Consider the following 26,964-nt stretch of genomic DNA (forward strand, 5'->3'; position numbering starts at 1 on the left):
CCTTATGTTAATAGTTTCTGTCAAAATCTGCTTTAAACAGACTCAATGACTGAGCTTCCACAACCCTCTGGGGTGGAGATTTCCAAAGACTGACCTGAGTAAAAACAATTCTTTGTCTTGGTCCAGAAGTGGCTTCCCCCTTATTTTGAAATTATGCCCCCTGGTTCTAGCCCCCCCAAAAGGCTACACCATCCTGTATCAACCCTGTCTGTCCCTTTTGAAGTATTGTCGGTTTCAATGAGGTCACCTCTCATTCTTTGAAACTCTAAAGAACACGGGCCCAGTTTCTCTAATCTCTCTTCGTAGGTCTGTTATAACAATAGTTGCAAAGATATTTTGATCCCACCACTCTGTGAAGCACTGGTTAGTCAAAATAGAATTATTACAAGCACTTGGAGATCACTGACTTTATTACAATAAATTAGCAAGAAAATGAGGACTGTGGTGTTCCTCCAGGTCATTAGTTGTGGAAGGTTACTGAACTAATCTTGACTGAACCATTGCAAAAATAAATCTCCTGGCCTGTTAGTGTGCCATGTAATGGCCTCTTTAATGATCATAAGCTTTTACCGTCACACTTTATTTTTTCTGGACGTTCACTTCAAGTGTTGACTAGACTTCAGTCCCTAAATTGATTGAGTTGGCAGACAAATTGAGAATTGGTTAATGAACCGAAAACAATAAATCGATCATCTTCTAATTGACTGGGTGTAACTAGCGAAGTTTCGCAAGGATCAGGCTTTGGGCCTTCGCTATTTGCAATCTCTCAATGGCTAGATGAGAGGACTGAGTATCATATATCCAGATTTGCTGATGATACTTTCCCGCCTAATTTTGTAAGCCGTGTGCAGGATACATTGAGGCTGCAAAAGGAGACAGATTGGTTATAGATTTCATAGAAATTACAGTGCAGAAGGAGGCCATTCGGCCCATCGAGTCTGCACCGGCCCTAGAAAAGAGCACCCTATCCCCATAACCCCACCTAAACATTTGGACACAATTTAGCATGGCCAATCCACCTAACCTGCACATCTTTAGATTGTGAGAAGAAACCGGAGCACCCGGAGGAAACCCACACCGACACGGGGAGAAAGTGCAAACTCCACACAGACGGTCACCCGAGGCTGGAATTGAACCTGGGTTCCTGGAGCTGTAAGCCACTGTGCTGCATTCATAACATCAGCTGCTGTGGGGATTGAACCCTCACTCTGCATTACAAACCAGCCGCCACCTATTAACTATTAGAGATGCAGATGGAGTATATGGGCAAGTGTGGAATTATCCACTTCGATAGTACTTTTCACAGCGCCAGGGTCCCGGGTTCAATTCCCCGCATGGATCACTGTCAGTGCGGAGTCTGCACGTTCTCCCCGTGTCTGTGTGGGTTTCCTCCGGGTGCTCCGGTTTCCTCCCACAAGTCCCGAAAGACGTGCTGTTAGTTGAATTGGACATTCTGAATTCTCCCTCTGTGTACCCGAACAGGTGCCGGAGTGTGGCGACTGGGGGCTTGACACAGTAACTTCATTGCAGTGTTAATATAAGCCTACTTGTGACAATAAAGGTTAATAATAATAACAGCAGTAATAGTATCATCGCTTTAGTACCTGGAGTACTGTGTACAGTTTGGTCTCCTTCCCAGAGGCTGCATATACTTGGTGGGGGTGAATTAAAGTTCAGTTACACTAGTTCTTGGGATGAGAAGGTATTTATGTGAGGACAGATTGAGTTAAGAGGCCTCATTTCGTTGGATTTTGAATGAATCAGTAGTGATTTCAGTCAAATGTACAACATTCATAGTGGGCTTGACAGGGTAGATGCTGAAAGGCTGTATACCCTGGCTGGAGAGTCCAGAAGTCGCCTCTAGATAAAGGGATAGCATTGTGATGGCATTTAGAGAAGAGATGGGGAGAAATTTCTTCACTCAAGGGTGCTGTGAATTTTAGGAATTGTCTACTCTTTAGGGTTGCAGATGCTCAGTTGGTGTGTTTGTTCAAGACTGACATCAATACATTTTTTCTGGCAATAAGAGAATATGAATATGGGAATAGGTTGGAAAATAGATCCATGAATATGGTGGAAAAATGTTAACTAATGTTGAAGTTCAGCCTGGATTTTATTGAATAGTGGAGCAGTCTCAACATGGCCTATTCCTCCTATTTCTTAAGATTTTTATTTTCTAACTTTGGCCTTTATTGACTTTAACTTATTCTCCTTCATCCTGTAACTTGGTTTACCCTGGGGTAAGTCTCACATTCACTGCTTTTATGTACCTCTCTGTAGCTCAATCATCTATTTTCGAAATTGGAAAAAACTTGTGTTCTCTTTATTCTGCAACTTTCCAATCCTGGTGATCAACCCCTGGTTCATCCACAAGATTTCCTCCCTGCCTCTGATCACAGCACTCAGAATGGAACCAGACCAGCAACGCACAGTTTTGGCATGACGCCCTCTGATCTGTACTCTGGATCCAACAGTACATTTCAGTATCCTGGTTATTTTGTTAATTGCCGCCCCATAGTGCCTTGGCAAACTAAACGTTGAGTTAACACCTGCAATCTCTCTTTAAACTCTCTGATTTCTCTGCACCAGAGAGAATGTGGTCCAGATAATCCCAAGAAATGTCTGCTGGAAATCTCGGGGTTGGAGAGTACTCATTAAAGTTGAAATCCCCTGGTGGATGTGAAATAAAACAACTTAATGCATCTGGCCTCCTCCAAGTAAACTTTTACTTAGTGCTGTGCAAGATGAGAAATACATTTACTGCACATGCAGACGACTATTTATACAATCTCTCTAGCAGGAAATTCTCATTGTTACACTAACTAGGTCTGTAGTGGAGTAAATTCCTGATTGTAACAGTCCCCTCACCAGACAAATCCATGACCAGTGTTCTCAATCCATGGCAGAACCCTAGATCTTGTACAAGTTTCAACAGTACTCGTTACTTTTCTATTCTACGACTTTACTGAACTTTTCAGGACATTTTCTTTTGAAGGAAACTTTTTCAGCCGGAGGGTGGTGGGAGTCTGGAACTCGTTGCTTGTAAGGGTGGTGAAGGCAGAGACCGTCTTATTGTTTGAGAAGTATTTAGATATGCACTTGCGATGCCAAGGCAGACAAGGCTATGGGCCAAGTGCTGGGAAATGGGATTAGAACGGTTAGGTGGTTGTTTTTGACTGGCACAGAAGTGATGGGCTGAATGGCCTTTTGACACCTTACAATGTTGTACAGCAGTATGGATGCTGTATAAGTGTAAGTTGTTGCAAGACCTTGGGTGGAATTTAATGTCCTCCTGGCAGTGGGTTTGAACGGAAGAGGGTAGAGTGTGCGTGGTTAAGGAACCCTGCCACCTTCCTGCCTCTGCCTGATTAAGCCCAGGACAGGAAGGTTCATGGACGGCCTTCCTGCTTGTAACTAATTGAGGCTCTTACTGACATTATTGTTCAACCAGCAGGCAGGGATCCCAAAATGCCTTGTTTGCTTGTGTGTTGCTGTTGTGGGGGAGAGCCAACCCCCACCCCTCTTATCCCTTGCCCACTGTTGGCCTGGGGTCCTTCATTGATCCTGGGCCTCTGTTGCCAGCAGTTGCCTCTGCTCCTGTTAGTAATGGAGAGCTGACACAAACATAGCTCTAATCCTCTGCTCATTTAAAAAATCTTACAATTTTAGGTGTAGTCACTTTTTCTACTCTTCCCCAAAGTGTGATACTACCAAAGTATCCTCCCAGCAGGTTGTGAAAGACATTCAAAAGTCCAGAGACAGTAAATGTGCTTAATAAAGAATTGAGTATGATAGCAGAGAACCAGATCTATGGGGGATGTTTTGTTACATCTTTAAGATACTTACCATGGGCTGAGGGACAGTGCTTTAATACTGGCTGTCAGAAGAGTGTTTTTATTCCACTCTCTACTTTTAGGGTGTTTGTAGAAACTCTGGAGAAATTGTGTGCAATTTCGATGTATCTTCCACTGATGCTACAGGGATAATGAAGAGGGCGCGAGTAGAAATTCAACCCCAAATATCAGAGGCCATTGATCCTCTGCTATCTTTTCTTTAGGAATAGTTTTTATTTTTCCAATTAAGGGGCAATTTAGCGTGGCCAATCCACCTACCCTGTACATCTCTGGGTTGTGGGGGTAAGAACCATGCAGACATGGGGAGAATGTGCAAACTCCACATGGACAGTGACCCAGAGCCGGGATCGAACCCGGGTCCTCCGCACCGTGAGGCAGCACAGCTAACCACTGCGCCACCGGGCTGCCCCTAGGCCCTCAGTCATGGCAATGCCTTGGACACCACCACCAATGCTGCTGGCATCATGCTCCGCGTTCTCCACTGTGGTTGCCACCCTAGCAGTATTGGCCTCTGTGCCAAGCATTGCTGGCGCCATTTCCTGTGCCCGTAGCCTTTGGGACTCCCCCCCAATTGGCTATGGACCCATTGGAATGTCACTGACACCCCTCCTCTGAATATCACGGCTGCACCTATCAAACTACATCAGCTTCGGGATAACGGGATCCAGCTGGGTCCTGGGATCCAGCAGACCTCTGACTGCTGCCCCCCCCCCCCCCCCCTCCGATGTTCCTGACTCTACCTGATGCGCAGCAACAACTGTGTGTTGCTCACCAGATCGTGCCCCAGAAGCTCATCCACAACTATCGCCCACCAAGGTGTGTGTCTCTGTGCTGGTGGAGGCATGGGATGCCAGCCGTGACACCTCAATGGTGACATCCTCTGAGCTCTCCTCCTGAGGTGTTCTCCTGGGTGGTGGGGATGGGCCGGCACTATCGGATGGAGATCCTGGTGGAGAATGGACAGGTGAGAGAGAAGGATCATTTATGTCTGACATACGGGCAGCGCAGTGGCGCAGTAGGTTAGCCCTGCTACCTCACGGCGCCAAGGTCCCAGGTTCGATCCCGGCTCTGGGTCACTGTCCGTGTGGAGTTTCCACATTCTCCCTGTGTTTGTGTGGATTTTGCCCTCACAACCTAAAAAATGTGCATGGTAGGTGGTTTGGCCATGCTAAATTGCTGCTTAATTGGAGAAAAAATTAATTGGGTACTCTAAATTTTAAAAACAAAACAAAAATTATGTCTGGCATGAACAGGTCATCGGAGTGGGGGATGGTGGCCGGGGCTTAGTTTAGCCTCTTGCAGTACTGGGTGGCGGTGTTCCTTTGTGACACTGACCACGCTGCCCTGAGGCTGGCCTCTGACCCCCTCTGGGCAACAAGGTATCCTCTCTGGACCTCACCACATCCAACAGTCTAGCCAGGTTGGCATCTCTGAATTGTGATGTGGGTTTGTGCGTTGGCATGGCCACGTGCTGACCTGGGGTTTGCTCTGTGGCATTGGTTTAAGAGCAGCTCTCCCTGGTTGGCAGGGAGCTGACGAGCGCAGTCCAGGCGAATTGGCTGGCAGGACAGCCTTTTCCGGCGTTCCCTAATTAACGTTAGATGCTGGTGAAGGCCTCACGGGTCGGCTGCTGGGAAACACACGGCCGTTCCCGCTCACTACCGCACTCCCGCCCAGAGTTAACGTTTTGAGTATAATATGACTCTTCACTGAGCATTTGTAAGATAACTGCCAAAATAACCAGAGGGGCGATGAAGAGAAGTTTCTTTTAGGTAGTGAATGGATCATCCAAAAGGGATTTGGAAGCAGATTCAATATTAACTTTCGAAAAGGAACATTTACAAGGCTGTGGGATTAAGTGGGACAAATTGGACCGGTCTTTCTAAGAGCTGGCGACACAAGCCAGAATGGATAACTGGCCACCTCCTGTGATTTTTAAGGTTTTTTGGAATCCAACTTGCCTCTACATTACATCAGGAAATACACTTTATTGGCTGGAAAATGCTTTGGGACGTTCGGCAATTTGAAAAGAACTATTTAAATACAAGTCCCATCCTTCTCTTTCATCGCATTTCTTGTTTAGTTTAGGCAACTCCCCAGCAAGAGAAACTTTAGCCTTTTCGAGGATGCACCTGAAACAATGCATCTAGGGGTTTTACTCCTTTTGTTCTGATTGAATAATTTACAATCTAACCTAGACAAAAATAAGATTCCTGTACAATAATAAATTTATTGCACTTTGCGACAAAAAAGCACCAAATTTGCCAAGCGGTGAGGTAGTGCTAACCATATTAGTGGTAACGTTTGAAAGGTTGGGATATGGAACTATCTCACAGTGAAAGATACTGATCCAGTTGCCTTGCAGTTCATGGCGATTATTATTCTAAGTTAATAGAGAATCTAAGCTTTGCTTATTGCTGCCAAACTCTGCAAAATTGTGTTTGTGCAGTTTCTGAAGCAAGCTTTAAGTCAGTGTTATTGTTGGGAGACATCCAAAAGCGTATGGCCAGCTGAACATGCTATCGCAAAGTTCAGGAACTTGGGGAGTCGATATTTTTCCTGTTGTGTGAGTAATATTCAGAGCTATTTCATTTTAACATCATTTTAACATTGGACAGGAAAGAAACAAACAGGTTAAGTCTGCAAAACTGAAGAAATTATTTAAACAAAACTCTGTCCATAAAAATGCACATTGAATAAAACTCAAGTCAACATGGGTGGGAAGAGGGAAAAAAATAAGTTTGAAGTCACGTTTAGTTGGAGAAATTTATACTAATTGTCCTAACAACATAGAAAGCAAGGATTTATTTGTACTTGAGTAAATTACTCTAAAATATAACAAGCTTCTTCCTGATGTAAAATTGTGTGCTATTAATATTCAAAATGTGTTTCCAAAAATATCACTGCTTCTAAAAGTTGCCCCAAAGATAATTTTAATGTAAATTTACACTGATGGGGGACAGCCCTACCTTACAAAAAAATCTTGCCGAACCTTCAGCAAAGTCTAGGTTGATGCTGCGTTGGTCACATCCACTAATTTTAGTTGAAAACATCTTCCACAAAATACAAGTAAATATTCTTTGCATTTTTAAAATGCAACCTCTACCGCCAGTCGTAACAAAAATTTGCGGTCTTTCTCTTTCACCAATGTTTGGAATTCTGGAATTAATTTATCAGACACAGCATATAAGGGAATCGGGGGTCATGGGAATGAGAAAAATATCAGCCATGATTGAATGGTGGAGCAATCTCGATGGGCCGACTGGCCTAATTCTGCTCCTATGTCTTATGGTCTTCTGTCTCAGGATTCCAGGTTTGTGTCCAGGAATTGCAAGTGGAGCTTTGACAATATTGATCCACACAATGAGTTTCACCAGATCTACCCATGTTCTCCATCTGGCATGCAGTTGGCTCCTGTTGTCTCTTTGCGATAATATGCCCTGTTGGAGCTGCTCGCAGTTAGTAGCTTTCATTTCTTCTGCTCGCCTGGAACTTCTAACAGAACGGTGGATGTATCGACCCCACACGGACTGTAGCAGTTTGAAGGTCCCTCGCATTACCTTCTCAAGGGTAAGGGGCAATAAAAATGCTGGCCTACCCAGCAATGCCCACATCCCCTGAAAGAATAAATAAATAATTAAGTTTGGTTAGTGGTTAGCACTGCTGCTTCATGGAGCTGAGGTCCCAGGTTCGATCCCGGCTCTGGGTCACTGTCTGTTTGGAGTTTGCACGTTCTCCACGTGTTTGCGTGAGTTTCGCCCTCACAACCCAAAGATGTGCCGGGTAGGTGGATTGGCCAAAAAATGAATTGGGCACTCTAAAAAAATTTTTTTTTTTTTATTAAATTAAGTTTGATTAAACCGACCTTGATACCAGCTCCTCATTCCTTACAATTTTGAATGTTGGTGTTTCCATAGTGCTGAAGTCTGGCCGTTTCACTCACGTTACATACCATATTGGGAGATGACCAAAACGTGCAAAGTGATCAAAACATATTTGGTTTTTCATCTTCTCATTTCACCAACAAATGTACATGTGCAGCTTCTGTATCACTTGAACCAGATTCCTTTCATGCAGGACATTCAACTCAACCTCCGAACAGGTGCCGGAATGTGGCGACTAGGGGCTTTTCACAGTAACTTCATTGAAGCCTACTTGTGACAATAAGCAATTTTCATTTCATTTTCATTTTCAACATCTTCTCGTCTTTCTAATTCTGACAATTGTCTTATCTGTCACCTCCAGTAATGATTGGCCTGCTAATGGAAACAGTTTCTCCCTGTCCCCGACTCGCCCAAATACCCCATCAATTTGAAAACGATTTAGTAATCTTCCTTTTACAGAGAACAGTTCCACTTTCTCTCGTCTCTTCACAATACTTAGGACCTGATTTAAGGCACAAATCGGCGAGCCATTTTAAAATGCCGCCCCAATTTCTTGACCCCCCACCCCCTTGGACACCATGCGTGGCCCCCAAACTCTCCTACTGCCTCAATGTACCTCGTGCCCACTCACCCGACCTCTTAAGGGCAGGGCATGCCCGGGCCTGATCTCTGGCACAGGCAACCTGACATGTGGGCACTTTGGCATTGCCAGCCTGGAGTGCCAGCCAGGCACCATGGTGGCGACAATGCCAGGATGCCCAGGTGGCTATGAGGTGTCAGGGTGCCACTGTGCCCAGTGCCTGACCACCCAGGGGCCTCCAATAACCAGGGAGACTTCCCCGGTGCCGTTATACATGGTCCACATTTGTGGCAAGGTTGCCCAGGTGCGGGCATTCGTTCCTGGGCCTCCGGAGAATCGAGCGCTGACCTATGTCAATGAGCCTATTGGCTTGCTTAAATATGATATCTCGTTGCATTCCGAGCTTCGGAAATCTCGTGAGAGGCCTCTCGCAAGATTTAACAGCCTAGTTGTGATACCAGGTTGGGTGCTACGAGGCCTTTCGATCGTTCCCCTATTTCATCACCCCTTAAACAATTCTGTTGCATTCCTCTGCACCTTCACCAAGGCCTTGATGTCCTTTCTAAAGTGGGACATTGGATGCACCACTCTAGCTGAGGTGTGTTCTAATTGTATCGTATGAATATGATTCTGTTTCAAATATGGAAATTTCTCTGTTCAGCGTACAATTATCACATGCTCATATATATAAAAGTAAATTACTGCAGATGCTGGAATCTGAATTGAAAGAGAAAATGCTGGAGAATCTCAGCAGGTCTGGCAACATCCGTAGGGAGAGAAGAGAGCTAACGTTTCTAGTCCAATAACTTTGTCAAAGCTAACAGACAGAGAAAGTGGGAAATAGTTACACTGTGGAGTGAGAATGAAAAGAGTCATTATCACAGAAACTCAGGAAAACCGGGTGCTAATGGCCACAGAAACCAAGGGGAAAGAGTGTTAATGGCAGTCCCCAGAGAGAACAAAAGATGTGAAAGGCCAAATAACAGAGAAACTAACATCAGAGGGTGAACTGTAGATGTGGGGGGAGGGGAAGAGGGAAGCAAAGAGGAGAAAGGGTAAGGAAAGGTGGATAATGAAGTGTTGGCTAGTGTAGACTTGACAGATGAACAGACACTTCCAACACTGATGAAGGTTCAACTCAATTTTATTAACTACTTTTAACTAAGTAACACACGATGACTGTGGGTCTAAATGATGCTAACCTAAACTAGAGACCTAAGCCTTGTCCGAACCAGTTGATTCTCTCAGCACGTGGTGTGAGCCTGTGCTGGGCTGGATGAGTTCCTGTTACACTGAGAGGCAGAACCCAGAATGAGTGGGAACCGTGGTGCCCTCTGCCTTTATAGTGTGTGTATTCTAACTGGTGATTGGCTGCGGTGTTTGTACGTGTTGATTGGTCCCTGTGTGTGTCCATCAGTGTGTGCCTGCACCATGATATACTGGTGTATATTATGACAGATAAGACTGGATGGGGGTTAATATATATTAAGAAAGACAGTTAAAATGAAATGGGATGAAAACAAATGGGTTGAGGTGGGGTACAGCTGATCATCTGAAGTTGTTGAATTCGATGTTGAGACCGGAAGGCTATAACATGCCTAACCGGAAGATGAGATGTTGTTCCTCCAGTTTGCATTGAGCTTCAGTGGAACATTGCAGCAGGCGATGGACAAACATGTGGGAGCAGGGTCTTCGTGAAAATGGCAAGCAATGGGAAGGTTAGAGTCCTGAATGCACACAGGGGGAGGGGTGATCCAATTTGCAGTCTTAGGCGGAGTCTTGTCTTGCATAACCAATTATAAAAGCTGCATATGAAGTCAGTTCTGGAGGGATGAATGGTGGCATTGGCTTTGCACCATACTCACTTGTTCTGAAGTCACTTGGCATCATTTTCCTCCAAAATCAATCTCTTGATGACTGAGACTTCTCCATTTGGGTCCGTTCAAGGTTCTCCCATCTATTGGGGACCAGTTTACAAACCCTATGCTTGTCTCCCAGGTTGTCTTTATATCTAAGCCACAAATACATAATGAGGCATCTCTGATCTATACTGTCAATTTCACAATGTTTACTTACAAAAGGTTGAAGTTTCAAGTGCTTGCCATTTCAGCTATTGAAACTTTAACAAGTTTGAATGATTGACGCTTTAGTAAAAAGGAGTTTGTTTTGAAGGAATTGGAAAGTTCTCAATGAATGATTTCTAATACTTTTCTTTTACACCTCCTATTATAACTATAGGGTTTATACTGAGTTAATGGGCAGGGAAGTGCCATAACTTTGCATGGGGACACTGAGGGACATTCTGGTTGGAAGATTTCTGGCCAGTGCCCCTGCAATTTCCACTCACTTCCTTCAATATCTTTGGACGTGTCTCATCTGGCCTTGGTGCCTGTCAACTTTAAACACCGACAGTCCAGCCAACTACTTCTTCCGCAGCAATTTTGAATCCTTCTAGTGACAGTTTCCTCCCCCGCCAACCATGATGTGGATAACATCCCCCTCCTTGGTAATGACTGATGCGATGTATTCATTTATTAATGCCCCAGGCAAGCTCCCTGCCTCCATGTGTGAATTCCCTTGTCGGTCCTTCTGTTTTAACTATTTATCTGCCTATCGAAGACTTTGTGATTCCCCTTTATGTTGGCTGCTAGTCTTTTCCATTATCCCTCTTGCCTTCTCTAATGACCTTTTCACCTCCCCTCTGAGTCTTCTGTATTCCTCTTGGTTCTCAATTTATTTTTCTACCTGTCATGAGTGCACCTTTTCTTTATCTTAATTTCTATCTCCTTTTTTCATCCAGAGATTTATTTGCCCCACCTTACCCTTTTTTGAGGGAATATATCTTGGACTGTGCCCGAACCATTTCTTTTTTTTCTTTGAAGGCTACAGGGCCTTTCTGTTTTTATTTTGGCTGGGACAAGTCCTCCAGCACTGAGGTGGGCCTTTTGAAACAGCCCGCCCCGACAACCCCTTTGGCTGCATCCAAGCATCTTCCTGGGTCGACTGGCCCAACTCCAGCCCGACAGGCCCCCCCCCCCCCAACCCCCTCACACTAAGAATCCCGTCCTTGAAGGTGCTTTCTGGGCAGGCCAAGCTGGGAATTCTCCCAACTTCCACCATCCCCTTGGGTGAAAATCCAGGCCGATGTTTCCGTGGTTACAGATGCTGACAAACTTTCAAAGTTTTTTTTTAAGACCAGGTTGGAATTGTTTGTTGTACTTCAGTCTTCAGAAATAGCCGTACAATAGTGGCAGGAAGTTTCTGTTTCAAACAAACTGTCTGAATAATAACAAATGAACCTTGGAAATATTTCCAACTCAAAATTTACCAATGGGAAAATATACTCGCAATGTGACTGGGTTTAATCCAGGGATGTGGACTTCCCTTCACTAGACCAGCATTTATTGCCCCTCCCTAATTTCCCTCCTGAGCAATTGGTGTTGGTTTAATTGTGACTCATTTACCCAACAATTCTGCAATTTCTGAAGATTGCATGCTGTATTTTACACAGCCTTTTATACAAGTGGTGTTTATATAGGGTCCAACCTTGCCTCTTGTCTGCCAATGTCCACTTCCAGCAAGGGTTGCTGGAGTGTAAATCAGCAAGAGGAACTCGAGCCACCTTCTTGTCCTCCTTAGCTTAGGGTGCCAAGATCTGTAACTGATGTGTTTGGTAGGCTGGGTCTATGTGGACTGCGTTTGATGCAGTGTGGCGAGAGACAGGCTTCCAACACTTGATGAGATGCAACACCATTTTATTTAACATCCAACTACTTTACATGTTCAACTGTGGGTTGACACTATGCTGACTTGACTGGAGACCTGAGGCTAGCCTGACCAGACTAACTGACTACCACATGTTGTTTGCACTGGCTAATGCTCACTAGCTCTGACTGTGAGAGCAGGAAAACTGGTGCCCTCTGGCTTTATAGTGGTCGTGTCCTGTCTGGTGATTGGCTGCTGTGTTCTGTGCGCTCACTGGTCATCCTGTGTGTCAATCACTGCCTATCTGCGCTCCATTATATACATGGATGTATATTATGACAGTAACTCCCTTTTAATTTACGGGGGTTCAAGTTTGCAGGCATTGATGAGGTTCCCTCCTATTTATGTTGGGACCCCTCGGTCCACGCATTTCATGACTCCGACAGGGACAAGGCCATTGGTGATGCCTTTGTGATCAAGACACTTCCCAATGTAGCCCCCAAAGGTCGGGGTTGGGAGGGGAGGGGTCAGATGGAAGCCGGTAACTTCTCCATAGCCTGGGTTATATCCAGCAGGTTACATTATCCTCACTCACTGGTAATGCAAATTATATTTAAAAATGAGAAGCAAAGGTAGCATCAGGATGGCCAGAGAATATCAAAGTGAATCCTAATTCTCTAGTTTGATTTTTTTTTTAAAGCGTTGTTATGGCGAGGCTCATTCTTTAAAGATGACCCAGTTTTAGTGACAGAAATGATTGGACAGTAACAAATGGTCGACAAAAAACTTGTTCGGCACTTGTGTGATCGTTTGTTACAGATTTAGAAAGATTCCATTTCATTTTCGATTTTCTTGGAAACACTGTAAAATGAAAAGATCCTCCGCCAGACAAAAAAAAATCACATTTCCAAGCTGAAAGGATATTAAAGAATATTCCTGGTTTCAATATGAATTATAACGACAATGAGAAATGACTCGTGTTACATTCCTTGCTTTGTTCTCCAAGATAGCCAGATATGTAGAGTTGACAAAGAATATAAAAATAAGTTGAAATCAAAACAAATTTATTTTACACGACTAAACTTGATTAGGTTCACACACTTTACTAAGTAACAGATAATAAAGTAATAATACTGAATCTGTAGTACAGTAATCAATATTCTCGCTACCTATTAAACTACACTGTAACTCAACCTCATGCTATATCTCTACAATGAAATCTCCCTCCGCTTTCTCTCTTTTTCTCACCAGCTTCTCCCAGAATTCCTACAGATGCTGCCTTATATACAATAACTTAGTAACGCCACCTAGTGTTGGGTTACACATAGTTTCTGTTGTTACCCCTTTACTACACTTGGACTATACATATCATTACAACTGGGAGCGTATTGAGGCATTTAAAGGATTGGAAATGTAGGGCACATTTTTCCCAGAAAATGACAAAGTGTCCGATTCCGACTGGAAACCGGCGAGTTACAGCCATGTTTTCTCTCCGGATCTTCCGACATTAAAAAAAAAAACAGGGGGGCGTGTTTTGCGCCAGTGCTCTGGCAGGATGGGGTGCCAGGTCCGGCTCTACGGAGGTCAGGGCGCCGTTTAGAAAGGGTGCCCCAATCTCAAAGTGAATAGGAAGGATCCACCCTATGACCACCATCACTGCCGTTCCCACCTAGTGGACCCCCCCACCCCACCCAAACACATCAAGGGGATCCCTATAGGCTGTGTCAGGGTGCCTGGCACGGCACTGCCCTGCCATGCCCCTGGCATGGTCTTCTCGCCTGCTGGAGAGCAGTAGTGATTTGTGCCAGCGTGTCATCACACCGGCAAGGGGACGGAGACATCTGTCTCCCTGGGAGATGCAGCGTTTGGGCATATTGACTTGAATGCAAACTGGTAGTAATCAAATTCCCACCCTCGCTGGACATGAGCCTCATTATGTTTCCAATGGGGGTGGGCTTGAGGAAAACGTATTCCGGGATCTCCCCGATCAAATCCCGTTATGCCCCTTTCCCGGGAGTTAGCGGCCATCACGGGATTTGCGCCCACTGCAAGTGGGCCCGGAAAATCCCCCCGCCCCTATCATATTTTGCATACTAAGGATACTCTAGTCTCTTGTTTTTGAAATATGTAGAATATTCTTTAATGGGATGTGGGTGTCGCTGGCACAGTCAGCAGTTACCTGATAGCACTTGAATCGGTGATGGTAGCCGCCATATTGAACCGCTGCTGTGCATGTGGTGTAGGCACAACCACAGGTGCTATGGGGGAGGGAGGGAGGGGGGGGGGGGGTTTGATCCAGTGATAGTGAAGGAGCAGCGATATTTTCCCAACACTGGATGGTGTGAACTTGAAGGGGAACATGTCGGAGGTTCTATTCCGCTGTATCTCTTACCCTTGTCCCCTTCCAGATGACAGAGGTGACGGGTATGGAAAGTGTTATTGAAGGAGTTTGGTGAGTTCCTGCAGTGCAGCTTGTAGAAGGCACACACTGCTGCCAACACCTGTCGGTGGTGGAGGGAGTGAATGGTGAAGATGGTGGATGGGGTGCCAATCAAGTGGGCTGCTTTGTCCTGGATGGCATAGAGCTGTAGCCATCCAGACAAGTGGAGTATATTCTATCACACTCTGGCCTTGTAGGTGGTGGGCAGGCTTTGGAGAGTCACCTGGTGAGTTACTTGCTGCAAAATTCTTGTGGCCTCAGATTTTATCTGGCTGGGATTAGCAATGGTAAAAGCATTGAATGTCAAGGGGAGATGGTTAGATTCTTTCTTGTTGCAAATAGTCATCCGGCACTTTTGTGGTACAAATGCTACTTGTCAGCCAACACTTGAATGTTGCCCAGATAGAATCCCTACAGCGCAGGTAGAGGCTATTTGGCCCATCAAGTCTGCACTGATCCTCCAAAAGAGTGCCCTATTGAGGCCCAGCCCCCGCCCTATCTCTTTGCCCCTCCTAACCTGCCAATCTTTGGACTGTGGGAGGAAACCGGAGCACCCGGAGGAAACCCATGTGGACACGGGAGAACGTGCAGACTCCGCACAGTGACCCAAGGCTGGAATTGAACTCAGGCCCCTGGCGCTGTGAGGCAGCAGAGCTAACCCGGTGCCACCGTGCTGCCCACAATCAATATGCAGATCTTGCTGCATATTGACAAGGACTGCTTGGTATCTGATGAATTCTGAAAGGTGCCGAGCATTGTGTAATCATCAGTAAACCCCTCGTTATGATGGACAGAAGGTCATTGATGAAGCAGCTGAAGATGGTTGGGCCTAGGACACTACCCTGAGGAACTCCTGCAGCAACGTCACAGCACTAAGTTGATTAGCCTCCCAACAACCGCAACCATCTTCCTTAGGGCTACGTATGATTCAAACCAGTGGAGAGGTTTCTACCTGATTCCCATTGACTCCAGTTCAGCCACGGCTCCTTGATGTCACACTTGGTCAAATGGTGCCTTGGTGTGAAGGGCAGTCACTCTCACCTTGCGTCTGGCATTCAGCTCTTTTTGAAGCAAGGCTGTAATGAGGTCAGGAGCTGAGTGACCCTGGTGGAACCCAAACTGAGCGTCAGTGAGCAGGTTATTGCTGAGTAAATGCAATACCCCTTTGAGAGAGAGCTGACGGTGGTGATTTAACCTGAGGGTCGCCACACTTCAGGCGAGGGGCAAGATTTAGAGGGCGGGGCCTTCATGAATAACCTCAGCTGGTATGGGAATTGAACCTGCGCCGTTGGCGTCGCTCCTCATTGCAAACAAGTCGTCCGGCCAACTGAGCTAACTGACTAGTGATTTCATGCTAACTGAGTATGTGCCACTTGTCAACGACAACTTCCATCAACTTGCTGATGATCAAGAGTAGATTGATGGGGCAGTAATTGACCGGGTTGGATTTGCCCCATGTTGTGTACAAGACCATACCTGGGACATTTTCCACATTGCTGGCTAGATGCCAGTTCTGCAACTGTACTGGAACATCTTGGCGAGGGAAGCAGCCAGTTCTGGAACACAAGTTTTCAGTACTATTCCAAAATATTTGCAATTCTGAGTTTCACTCTTACTTCCTGGATTGTTAAAACAACTTCTTAAATTTGGCATCTGAGTTTACATGTATCTCTTGTCAAAAATAATTAGAATTTTTTTAAAAACAGTGGTTTATACCACAAGATTATTTTGATCAGATGACAGCAAGTGTCTAATAGAAAAATAAAACACTTTTTTTTTAGTTGTAACGCTCACGACTATCTCTAATGATCATTACTAACCTGGGTTTAGAGTCTTGAGTGACGGTACAAATGTTATTCCTTCTTTTCAGACATACTCTGGTCTCTTCTGCGTTGTCGTAAACCCGTACAAAATGTTGCCCATCTACTCGGAGAAGATTGTCGAAATGTACAAAGGGAAGAAGAGACACGAGATGCCACCACACATCTATGCCATTGCAGACTCCGCATACAGGAGCATGCTGCAAGGTAAGAGGCAACACCGGACCCCATTGTGTTTCTGCCGTTGAATCTGGTGGTAGAAGGTTTTGTGGCTCGATCTGCTGACGGGTTAGGATGCTGTAATGCCACACAAATACTCAATAGGTTCAAACAAAGCAGGAGAACTATAATTACTGCAGAATTAAATTTTAGTGTTGCTGGTTCTTGGAATTGTTCCAATTAACTCTGATGACATGAAACTATAAAAAGACCCCATAACTGAGGCAGACAATATTGTTTGTCTTGTAAACTCCAGCGAATTTATATTACTTCTGACCTCTTCTGGTAGCTGTGCTGTCGTATTGTGTGATTATTTTTTTTAAATTTGACTTCAGTATTGCAGCATTTGGGGCATGTATGTCTGATGTTTCATTGCTGTAATTAAAAGAGGTGGAAAGTAACAGCCTGAAATTATTACAAATTCTAATCGACACAAAAGATGTCATAATCTTCAACTATAGGATTAGGTTACAATCTAAAAGTTTGCCTCTTGTTAGCTTTCACATAACGACAGCAACTCCCGCGCATGTAAAGTCCGTAACATCAGAAAACGATCCAAAAGATGCAGAAGAGAGGCTCTCCGTGGGAGAGTTAAAAGAGATGGCCTGAAGCTTGTTCAAATGCACAAGATTTGGAGATTATAGGGGAATTTAAGGAAGGAAATCCATTGAGCCAAATTCAGACGGCTGAAGCCTTCGCCAATAATGGTGAAGTTGAATAAGGGCTGCAGAGGAGACCAGAGATGCTTGAAGAGAAGCTTCATGATTTTACATCCAAGTTGTTGGAAGCAGGGTGTTAATTCACTTCATCGCAAGGAGCGAAGGAATGATGGATCCATGTTTAACAAGGATGTAGTTTTCGACGATTTGTAGTTTATGGCGTGGGATTGAGACCATTGGAGTAATTGAACCTGGAGATAGTGAGACATGGATCAGGGTTTCAGCATCAGTGGGAATTTGATAGAAGCAGAGATATGGGGCAATGTTTCAGATGTCAAAGCCTTTGCCATATTTAGGATATGGAGTTATGAATCCACTGACTACAGCGATTGTGCACAACATTCCCACCCAAACAAAGGAAAGGAAGTCAGCGACAAGGGTGGGAAAGACAATGGTTTAATTCTTCTTGATTCAATTGTGAGAGCCAATATTAAGGTGGTTGTGTGGTCTAGAGTAGAGGTGAGAGGTAAAATTGGTTGAATTGCCCTTCCGAAGGTGGTGGTGTGCAGCCTTTTTGAATCGCTATAATCCATGGGAGTGTCGATACACCCAGAGTGCTGTTAGCAAGAGAATTCCAGGATGTTTCCCCAGCGATATATGTCCAGGTCAGGATGGTGAGTGACTAGGGGATTATCTAGTTTTAGTACTCAATGAGAAACGCCACAAATGCTTAGTTTAACATCATGAATATCACTGGAATAGAGGGCAGCATGGTGGCGCAGTGCATAGCATTGCTGCTTCATGGAGCCAAGGTCCCAAGTTTGATCCCGGCTCTGGGTCATTGTCCGTGTGGAGTTGCACATTCTCCCCGTGTTTGCGTGGGTTTCACACCCACAACCCAAGGCCAATGGTGTGTTAGCATTCGTTAGAAGTGAAGGTCCCTAATGTTTCCGACTCAACTACTTCCACAGGCAGTGCATTCCATGCACTACTCTCTGGGTAAAGAACCTACCTCTGACATTCCCCCCTATCTTCCACCATTCACCTTAAATTTATGTCCCCTTGTAATGGTTTGTTCCACCCGGGGAAAAAGTCTCTGACCGTCTACTCTATCTATTCCCTTGATCATCTTATAAACCTCTATCAAGTCACCCCTCATCCTTCTCCGTTCTAATGAGAAAAGCACCCTCAACCTTTCCCCGTAAAACCTACTCTCCATTCCAGGCAACATCCTGGTAAATCTCCTTTGCACCTTTTCCAAAGCTTTCACATCCTTCCTAAAATGAGGCGACCAGAACTGCACACAGTACTCCAAATGTGGCCTGACCAAGGTTTTGTACAGCTGCATCATCATCTCACGGCTCTTAAATTCAATCCCTCTGCTAATGAACGATTGGATAGGTACATGGATTACAGTAGAATGCTGGGGTGTAGATTGCTTTGTTCTTAATCTAGGACAAAAGTTCAGCACAACATTGTGGGCCGAAGGGCCTGTTCTGTGCTGTATTTTCTATGTTCTATGTATGTGCAGGGTAGGTGTGTTGGCCACGCTAAATTGCCCCTTAATTTTAAAATGAATACCACTGGGATATAACCAACGATCCGACAACATAGACCATTACTCGTGACATCATGAACCGCCCAATGAATAAATAAAAGCAACACACTGTGGATGCTGCAAGTCTGAAGTAAGAACAAATTATTGGAAATATTCACCAGGCCAGGCAGCATCTATGGAGACACAAACAGAGAATTAATGTTTCAGGTCTGTGACTTTTCTACAGAATAAATAATTGGCTGGTATCTTTCGAGGGTCAGACGATATAATTTTAAACAGAAATTGAAAATGATCTCCACTAAACTCTGAAGTTTCAGTTAAGCAAATCATAGTTATGTGAAATGAAAAATGAAATGAAAATCGCTTATTGTCACGAGTAGGCTTCAATGAAGTGACTGTGAAAAGCCCCTAGTCGCCACATTCCGGCGCCTGTTCGGGGAGGCTGGTACAGGAATCGAACCGTGCTGCTGGCCTGCTTGGTCTGCTTTAAAAGCCAGCGATTTAGCCCAGTGAGCTAAACCAGCCCCTGTTTGGAAAATTCTAAAGTTGCTTTATGTATGTTGTTCGGAGCCTTCGTAGAAAGAGTCATTCTATATTCTACACTAAATCAACTATTAGTTAAAATAAACAGTGCATCCAATATCTACTGCATGTATCTCTCGCGTTACATGCACAGAAACATGGAAATGATAGCTACAGTCGTTTAGTAGAAAGCATCTTGTCTCTAGCCATTAGTGCTGCTCTTGCAGTAAGAGTGATATTAATTACTCAGATCTGACATATTTAATCTAATATTTCTTGTAATGATAGAAGGAGAAGAGTAAAGAGGTATGACCCTAGGATATTGCTTTTTCATCACTGAAACCTGAGCTCAAATCCAGCCCATATGGAATCATTTCCATGCTCTCTGACTGATTCCTGGTGAAATACATTTGGGGAGTCAATGTAACCAAGCACAAATATGAGACTCTGGGCGGTAATGTAAAAACGATGTTGTCATTGTGCTCTGTCACAGCCTGCTGGGTTTGGACCAAAATGTGTCCGGACTGTGGCTCTTCACACAGTGAATTCTCAATCCTCGACCTTTCCCCAATGTATAAAAACTGAAGGGCCTCACTCTGAGTTATTCTCAGACAGGCCTCTGCCAACGAGGAAGACAGAAAACTGACATTTGAGCACTGCATGATGTGACGTGGAGTATCAAATATGGCCAGACAAAATGGGGAAATAGAACAGCAAGAAATGAAAAGATAGAAATAGAGAAGGAAGACGGGAATAAAAGAACAGATGGACTGAATTTGGCACAGAAATAATAATAATCTTTATTATTGTCACAAGTAGGCTTACATTAACACTGCAATGAAGTTACTGTGAAAAGCCCCTAGTCGCCACACTCCGGCGCCTGTTCAGGTACACGGAGGGAGAATTCAGAATGTCCAAATTACCCAACAAGCACGTCTTTTGGAACTTGTGGGAGGAAACCGGAGCACCCGGAGGAAACCCACACAGACACGGGGAGAAGGTGAAGACTCCGCACAGGCAGTGTCCCAAGCCGGGAATCGAACCTGGGACCCTGCCGCTGTGAAGCAACAGTGGTAACCACTGTGCTACCGGGAGAAGTATGAAATAGGATCCAGAACTAATGATTACTCCCCAGGTCACTAGAGAAAGCCGAAGGGAGTGTTTTTCTTTTCATTGAAAATGGGGTGGAATGGTCTTTTCTGTTGCTAATACAATGTAAGATTTCCATTTTATTCATTGGAAAAATATTGAGGGGGAAGAAAAGGCTGTTTGACTGACGGTCCTGAATCTAAATCGACTTTTCACTTCCCAATTGGCATGGGAAGGCACTGTAAGGGTGGATGACCAATGGTGCGTACCTGGGAGGCAGGACAAGTGAAGGCAGTCGTGATGAAACCCGCAGAAATGCATTCAACCCAAATTCACGGCGATAAGGATTTTGTTTCTCGGAGGCTGGTAATTCTGGGGCCATCTGAGAGAGAAGTACAGCACATTGAGAATCCAATGAGCGACTTGTATTCCGTTTACACTGCAAGCAGCTCTTCCAACCCTCTGAGTGCTTATCAAAGTCCATAAAAAGGCAATTGTCAGAAATGCTGTTGCTAAGTTTAGAAATCATTCTCCTCAATCCTGATGCCAGTAGCTGCCATATCCAAGCTGTGCTGCTAGCACTATTCCTCTGAATTGATGGTTTAAAATAGAAGTCCGAATTAATTCTCATTTCTTATATTAATTAGGAAGGATTCCAACCATCGTTTGTGAATTTGCGTAGAACGTTCCTTGTTTAGTTTTTTGAGCGACTGGCCAATGATGATGGGTAAAAACACCCTTGTCAAATCCGTAGCATTCTGACTGCAGAATAACTTGCTGTTTGCCTCGAGACAGAAATGCTGATGAGAAGTTGCTGACTTTTAACTATAAATAATCATCCACACTGCCCATAAAACCAAAAAGCGTCAATTTGCCTTCCTGCAAGATTGCACCACACATTCAGCCAAGAAAGGGGTGTAAACGTGTGACTAGCCAATCCATCAGGCTAAGGACTGGTACTCACTTGCAAAGCTCTCAACAAGGTTGCTGCAAGTTGCCCAGTAGATAAAGCTGTTGACACTAACGTGAACCTGTTCACGCTAACTTGTGGTGAGATTAACCTTGCTGTTGAATGACTCGGACGCATTAATTCTGTTCAAACTGTTTATTTAAGTGTAACATTAGTAAATAGGTATGGGTGTCAGCAGTGGAAGACGATAAACCAGGAATGCAGAGGCATCCCGAATAATCTAACATCTAATGTTGATGATTTTGTTCTCACCTAGTGAAATCTTCTCGCACCCTCTGTTCATGTTAATGCTGATTTGAAAAATCACTTTACAGGATGTGTGTGCGCTGGTTAGACCAGTATTAATTGCCCATCCCTAGTTGCCCTTCAAAAGGTTGCGGTGAGCTGCCTTCTTGAACCGCTGCAGCGTATGTGGTGTAGGTATATCCACTGTGCTGTTAGGGAGGGGGTTGAGGGTTTTGACGCAGCGATAGTGAAGGAACGGCGATATATTTATGAGTCTGGATGGCAAGTGTCTTGCTTCAGCCTCCTGACCTACTCTGGGAGCCACTGTATATGTCTGGTCCTGTTCAATTTCTGGTCAATGCTAGCCCCCCCCCCCCCCGATATTGATGGTGGCGGATTCAACGATGGTAATGTCCGTGTTGGTCAAGGGGAGATGATTAGCTTCCCCTTGTTGGAGATGGTCATTGCCTGGCACTTGTGTGGCATTAATGTTACTTGCCACTTGTCAGCCGATACATTTGTGGTGTGGAGGAGTTGCCCTAAAGCTTGTGGGGGGGGGGGGGGGGGGGGAAGAGTACGTTTTTAGCGCAGTTTGGGGTGCTCTTTAAAGATGGCGCTCCATGCGACCCACATCGCCAGAGTGACGCCGTTAAACATGCCCCCCTCCCCCCATTTTACTTTTCTGACAAAGTGTCAGAGAATCTGGACAGAGAACCCGGCTGTGTTTCTGGGGGGGAAAAAACCGTCCGCTTTCAGTCCAAACCTGACACTGTGCCATTTGTTTGAGAGAATTCCACTCAATGTCTCAAATTACTTCGCAGCCAATTAAGTACTTTTGAATTGAAATCTCAAGTTGAAATATGTTATCAAATGGTGCAGGAGACTTGAGGAGCCAATGGCCTATTGCTCATAAAACCTCCTTTTGTTTGTCATTCTGGGATGGGTGAGGTGAGCTGGGCGAGATAATTCAGCCATAATTATCTTGTGAATAGACAATGGAATCCTGGCTGGAGTTCTGTTGCTAATGCAGGTTTACTGTGAGGGGGCTTTAGTGGGGTGAGATTTCCAGGACAGGAAATGCATAATGGGCTCATGGTGAATCAGTAAGCTGTTTTACACGGCGTATGATTCTCTTTTTAATTGGCTTCAATCTTGTCCTTTTACCGACTTGTTTGTATCTCTCACACTCTGGTGCGTTTTATGAATTTGTCGATACAATGCAATAAGTTGTGTTGTAAAGTAGATATTGAAAATATGTGGCAGTCAGAAGCAGCGATTGGCAGAGTCGTCAGACTTGCTGATTAAGAAAACACCAACGCAATTTGTGAGTCATTCAGTCTTTGTCCCCTGGCCTCTTAAACATTGTGTTGCACAGGAACACACGGGGGATCGAGAAGAGGAGAAGCACCAGGACCCAGGAGATCTTTCCCTGACCCGGTATTGATCTGGAGTCGCATGTAGGCCAGCCCAGGTCAGGAAGGCAGATTTCCCTCCCTCAAGAACATCCGTGAACCTGCTGGGTCTCCACAACCATCAACAGTTTCATGGTCACCATCACCGAGACTTGTTTTCAATTCCAGATTTTATTAATCAAATTTAAATTCCACCAACTGCCGTGATGGGATTTGAACCCAAGTCCCCAGAGTATTAGCCTGGGCCTCTGGATTGCCACCAGGCTGCCATCACCCTATAAATGGTAGCTTTCTGTTTTAACCGGGTTCATTCTACTAATTTAGGCCATTTTGTCCCCCTCTCTGCACCCAGAGGTCAATCTATTTCTGGGTCTTTTACAGGTTTTTTTAAAATATGGGGCTGGTTTAGCACACTGGGCTAAATCGCTGGCTTTTAAAGCCGACCAAGGCAGGCCAGCAGCACGGTTCAATTCCCGTACCAGCCTCCCCGAACAGGCGCCAGAATGTGGCGACTAGGGGCTTTTCACAGGAACGTCATTGAAGCCTTCTCGTGACGATAAGTGATTTTAATTTCCTCCAAGTTCCATTACACAAAAAGCAGGATTATTTTCCTAGTTTTTGTGGGGGGAAAAATGATTTGTTTGGAAGTACAGAACTTGAGTATTGCTTGGAAAAATGAGAGATGCTGTCAAAGCCTTTCATTTTGTACTCGCTCGCCAGGTCAGACACCAGGATGCTAGATTTCCTGGTGGATTCTCCATGGCAACGTCTTGACCGGAGTCCAGTTGCCAACCAATCAGCACCCTTTTCACATGCAGTATAAATTGTTGCTCCCTGTGAAATTTGGCATTCTTGCACCTGCCCTGATAAGTGCAGGATGAAAAGCTTTGGGTTTCTTTGTCTCAGCAATAATCAATCTTTCAGTGTTGCTCATTGTGACTAAAATGAAATTCTTTCTACCTGAGGTAACTGGTAAAGTAGATAAAGGGGAACCATTGGACATTGTATACCTGGACTTCAAAAGGAAGGTGCCACACAAGAGGTTCATAGGCAAGAGGCGAGATGGAGTAAGAGGTAATATATTCGCATGGATAGAAGATTGGTTAATGGACAGGAAGAAGAGAGTGGGCATCGATGGGACATTTTAAGGTGGTGAATACTGGAGAGCCACAGAGGTCCGTGCTGGAGCCTCCGCTATTTACAATCCATATTAATAACTTGGATGAAGGGGTAGATAGTAAATATCTAAGTTTACTGATGATACAAAGACAGGTGGGAAGGTAAGCTGTGGGGAGGATACAGAAGGCTGCAAAGAGATATAGATTGGCAACAAGATGGTAGGGAAGTTATTCACGTTTGTAAGGATAGAAAAACAGACTACCTTTTTAAAAAGTGGCATGCTTGTCCGAGACGGGTGTGTGTTTGTACTAGAAACACAAAGTTAGCATGCAGGTGCAGCAAGCAATTAGGGAGGAAAGTGAGGTGAAGCCCATGCTTGCATTGAATGGCGGAGCAAGCTCGCTGGGCCATCCGGTTTCTTCCTGTTCCTACTTTCTCATGTTCCTGTGGAAAATTGCTGAAGCAATCCCACTCCAACCATTGCGTGGCATGTTTGGATAATGAACTGTTGTATTTAGCTGATTATTTGAAGCAAGGTTAAACCATTTAATTCCAGTGCTAGTGGAAGTCAGTAAGTAGATCAAATCAAATTTTTGGAGCAAAGTGATTGGAGAAAAAGAAAATGCTCATCTCTTGATGTCATGCGTCTTGACAAGAAGTAGGTCTCCACGTTGGTCCCTGGATTCGCTCTTTGCCTCTCAATTCCTGCTTATTTAAATGTTCACAGTAACGCAGAGGCAAAGGAGTTTATATATTCAGGATAATTGTCCGTTCCGAACAAGGGGTGGGATTTGCCATTTCCCCAGCCGTGTGTTTCCCGGTGGGCGCCATTCGCTGGGGACGGGATTCTCTCTTCCTGCCTCTTGTCAATGGGATTTCCCATTTGAAGGCGCCCCACGCTGGCGGGAAACTGGCGGGCGGGGGTGCCCTGCCCACGGGAAAAGAGAATCACGACGGCCGGAGAATTCTGACCCAAGATTTAAGCGTATAATCCCCGTGGATCAGCTTCTGTACAACATTAAATAGAAAGTAGATATCCAAATAGGATAGAAACAAAGTTTAATTAGCTGCACCACCTTAAATCATCTTGGTTTCAAATGATCATGTTGCAACAAATAGTTGCCAATTTGGAGCAGTGTTGCAGCACAATTGAAGTATGTTCTAAATCCTTTTAATTTGAAAGAAAAGAGGGTCCTAGAAGGACCCAGTACAAGTTTAAGAGAATACAACTTGGAGGGGGAAATGGCTGGAGTGAAGGGAGATTGCAGACTGTTTGTTTGGCTTTTTTATCCCGTTTCTTCCTAATATGGTAACACTGCTGACTGGGTTGTTTCCCTGTGATTGAACTATTAGATTATGGTAGTGATGCAGTAGACACATCTGGTCAGTCGGAAAGCAGTATTACTGACACAAGTTAAGACGCCAAGGGTGGCAAAAAGAATGAGGAGTCAAATCAATTCACATGAACTCAAAAGTTAGCTGGCTAACTGTGTTTCCTGCTCTCGATCAGCCCGTCTGTCAGAGGAAATGCCCCCAACACTGAGCAGGAATAGAAAAATTACAATAGACCTTCATACTTTCAAATTAACAGATAAACAAGATAGATTAGTTCCTAATTCTGAAACATTTGCCTTCATTTACCTCTTCATCCAGTTAAAAACATGTGAATATAATTGAATAACCTGTTTTTTTTTAGATAAAGAAATATTGCAATTGGTGGGGGGAGGGGTGCGAGAGAGGGGGAGATCTGCTAAATTTGAAATTTAACATAACCTAATTTTATTCCCCGAAATTAAAATCTATCCTTCCCTACTCCCATCCCTGTCTAGCAGGGAAGATAGGTCAACAACCCCCTTCCCTCGATGGAGAATAGGGATGCCCACCCTCCACTAAGGAACACTCCACAGCGAGCTGACACATCCACTCCCCCCCCCCCCCCCCCCCCCAACTCTCCAAAATAATAGGTCAGAAAGTAACATGTACCGTGGGATTGGAGGCGGTTATGGCAGCTTGTTGCTATGCTGCTGGCATGTGATTCCTGACTTGCTGAACTCTCAGTATCTGCTGGAAATGGAACCATCTCCAAGCCTCTGATGATCAATGAAGCAAAATTTCATCCGGGCGAGAATGGAACCTCCGACTGGACAATCCTTGGGGGTTTACACGGAAAAGTAAATGGTGAATGTGGTTTATATTTTTTTCCACTTCAGATTTCTGAGAATTGTTAGAATACCTATGATTTAATAGTGCGTTGACTTTGCTGAGAAGCCTCTTGTTTACTTCCGACCTAGTATTCGTGAATTGGAATTTCCACTTCTAGTGATGGGGGATAAGAGATGGCCGGAGGGGAGTTGCTGCTGAAAGTTTCCACCAACATCATAAACCCACAAGAGCAATGGGTTAAGCCATTCGTAGTCGTTCAGGAGCAGAATGAGGCCATTCGGTTCATCTAACCCATGCTGGCACTCTGTGAAGCAATCCACTCGGTCCCATTCCCCCACCTAATTTCCTTCACATTGTTGTGAAAGTTCAAATCTAGGGCGCTGGAATCTGAGCAGGACGTGGCTGGAGAATGGCTGGCGTGCCTGTTTTCTCCCCCCACCCCTTTCCCGGCCTTCCCGATGCTGTCGCGCCTCGCGAGATCTAACCGCAGTGGGTATGACCCAATCTCTCTCTGTTAAGTATAACCCACTTAACCATGCTGACTGCTGGATCTAACTGGCTCCTGACATCTATTGGCCTCCAGGGAGACCAGGGCCAGGGCACCGATTCAGACTGGTCCAGGCAAACGAGGACCAGGTGGCATGGCACCCTGGGTGGGGGGGGGGGGGTCTCTCCGGCCATTTGGAGGCCTCTGGGTGATGGGGACAGGGCAGCATGGTACTTTGACTCTCCCCTTGGCACTCGG

General features: G+C 44.9%; 1 protein-coding gene across 3 annotated transcripts in view; it reads left to right on the forward strand.

Annotated features, from left to right (window-relative positions):
- Window positions 1–26,964, forward strand: part of myh11b (myosin, heavy chain 11b, smooth muscle) — a 165,522-nt gene that overhangs the window by 8,684 nt on the left and 129,874 nt on the right. For all 3 annotated transcript variants that reach the window (XM_038819567.1, XM_038819570.1, XM_038819568.1), the window contains one exon: window positions 16,334–16,490. In XM_038819567.1, the coding sequence (XP_038675495.1) occupies window positions 16,334–16,490 (157 nt within the window). The remainder of the gene's footprint in view (window positions 1–16,333; window positions 16,491–26,964) is intronic.

The sequence above is a fragment of the Scyliorhinus canicula genome, chromosome 15 (assembly GCF_902713615.1).
Source record: "Scyliorhinus canicula chromosome 15, sScyCan1.1, whole genome shotgun sequence".
In the NCBI taxonomy this organism is placed as follows: Eukaryota; Metazoa; Chordata; class Chondrichthyes; order Carcharhiniformes; family Scyliorhinidae; genus Scyliorhinus; species Scyliorhinus canicula.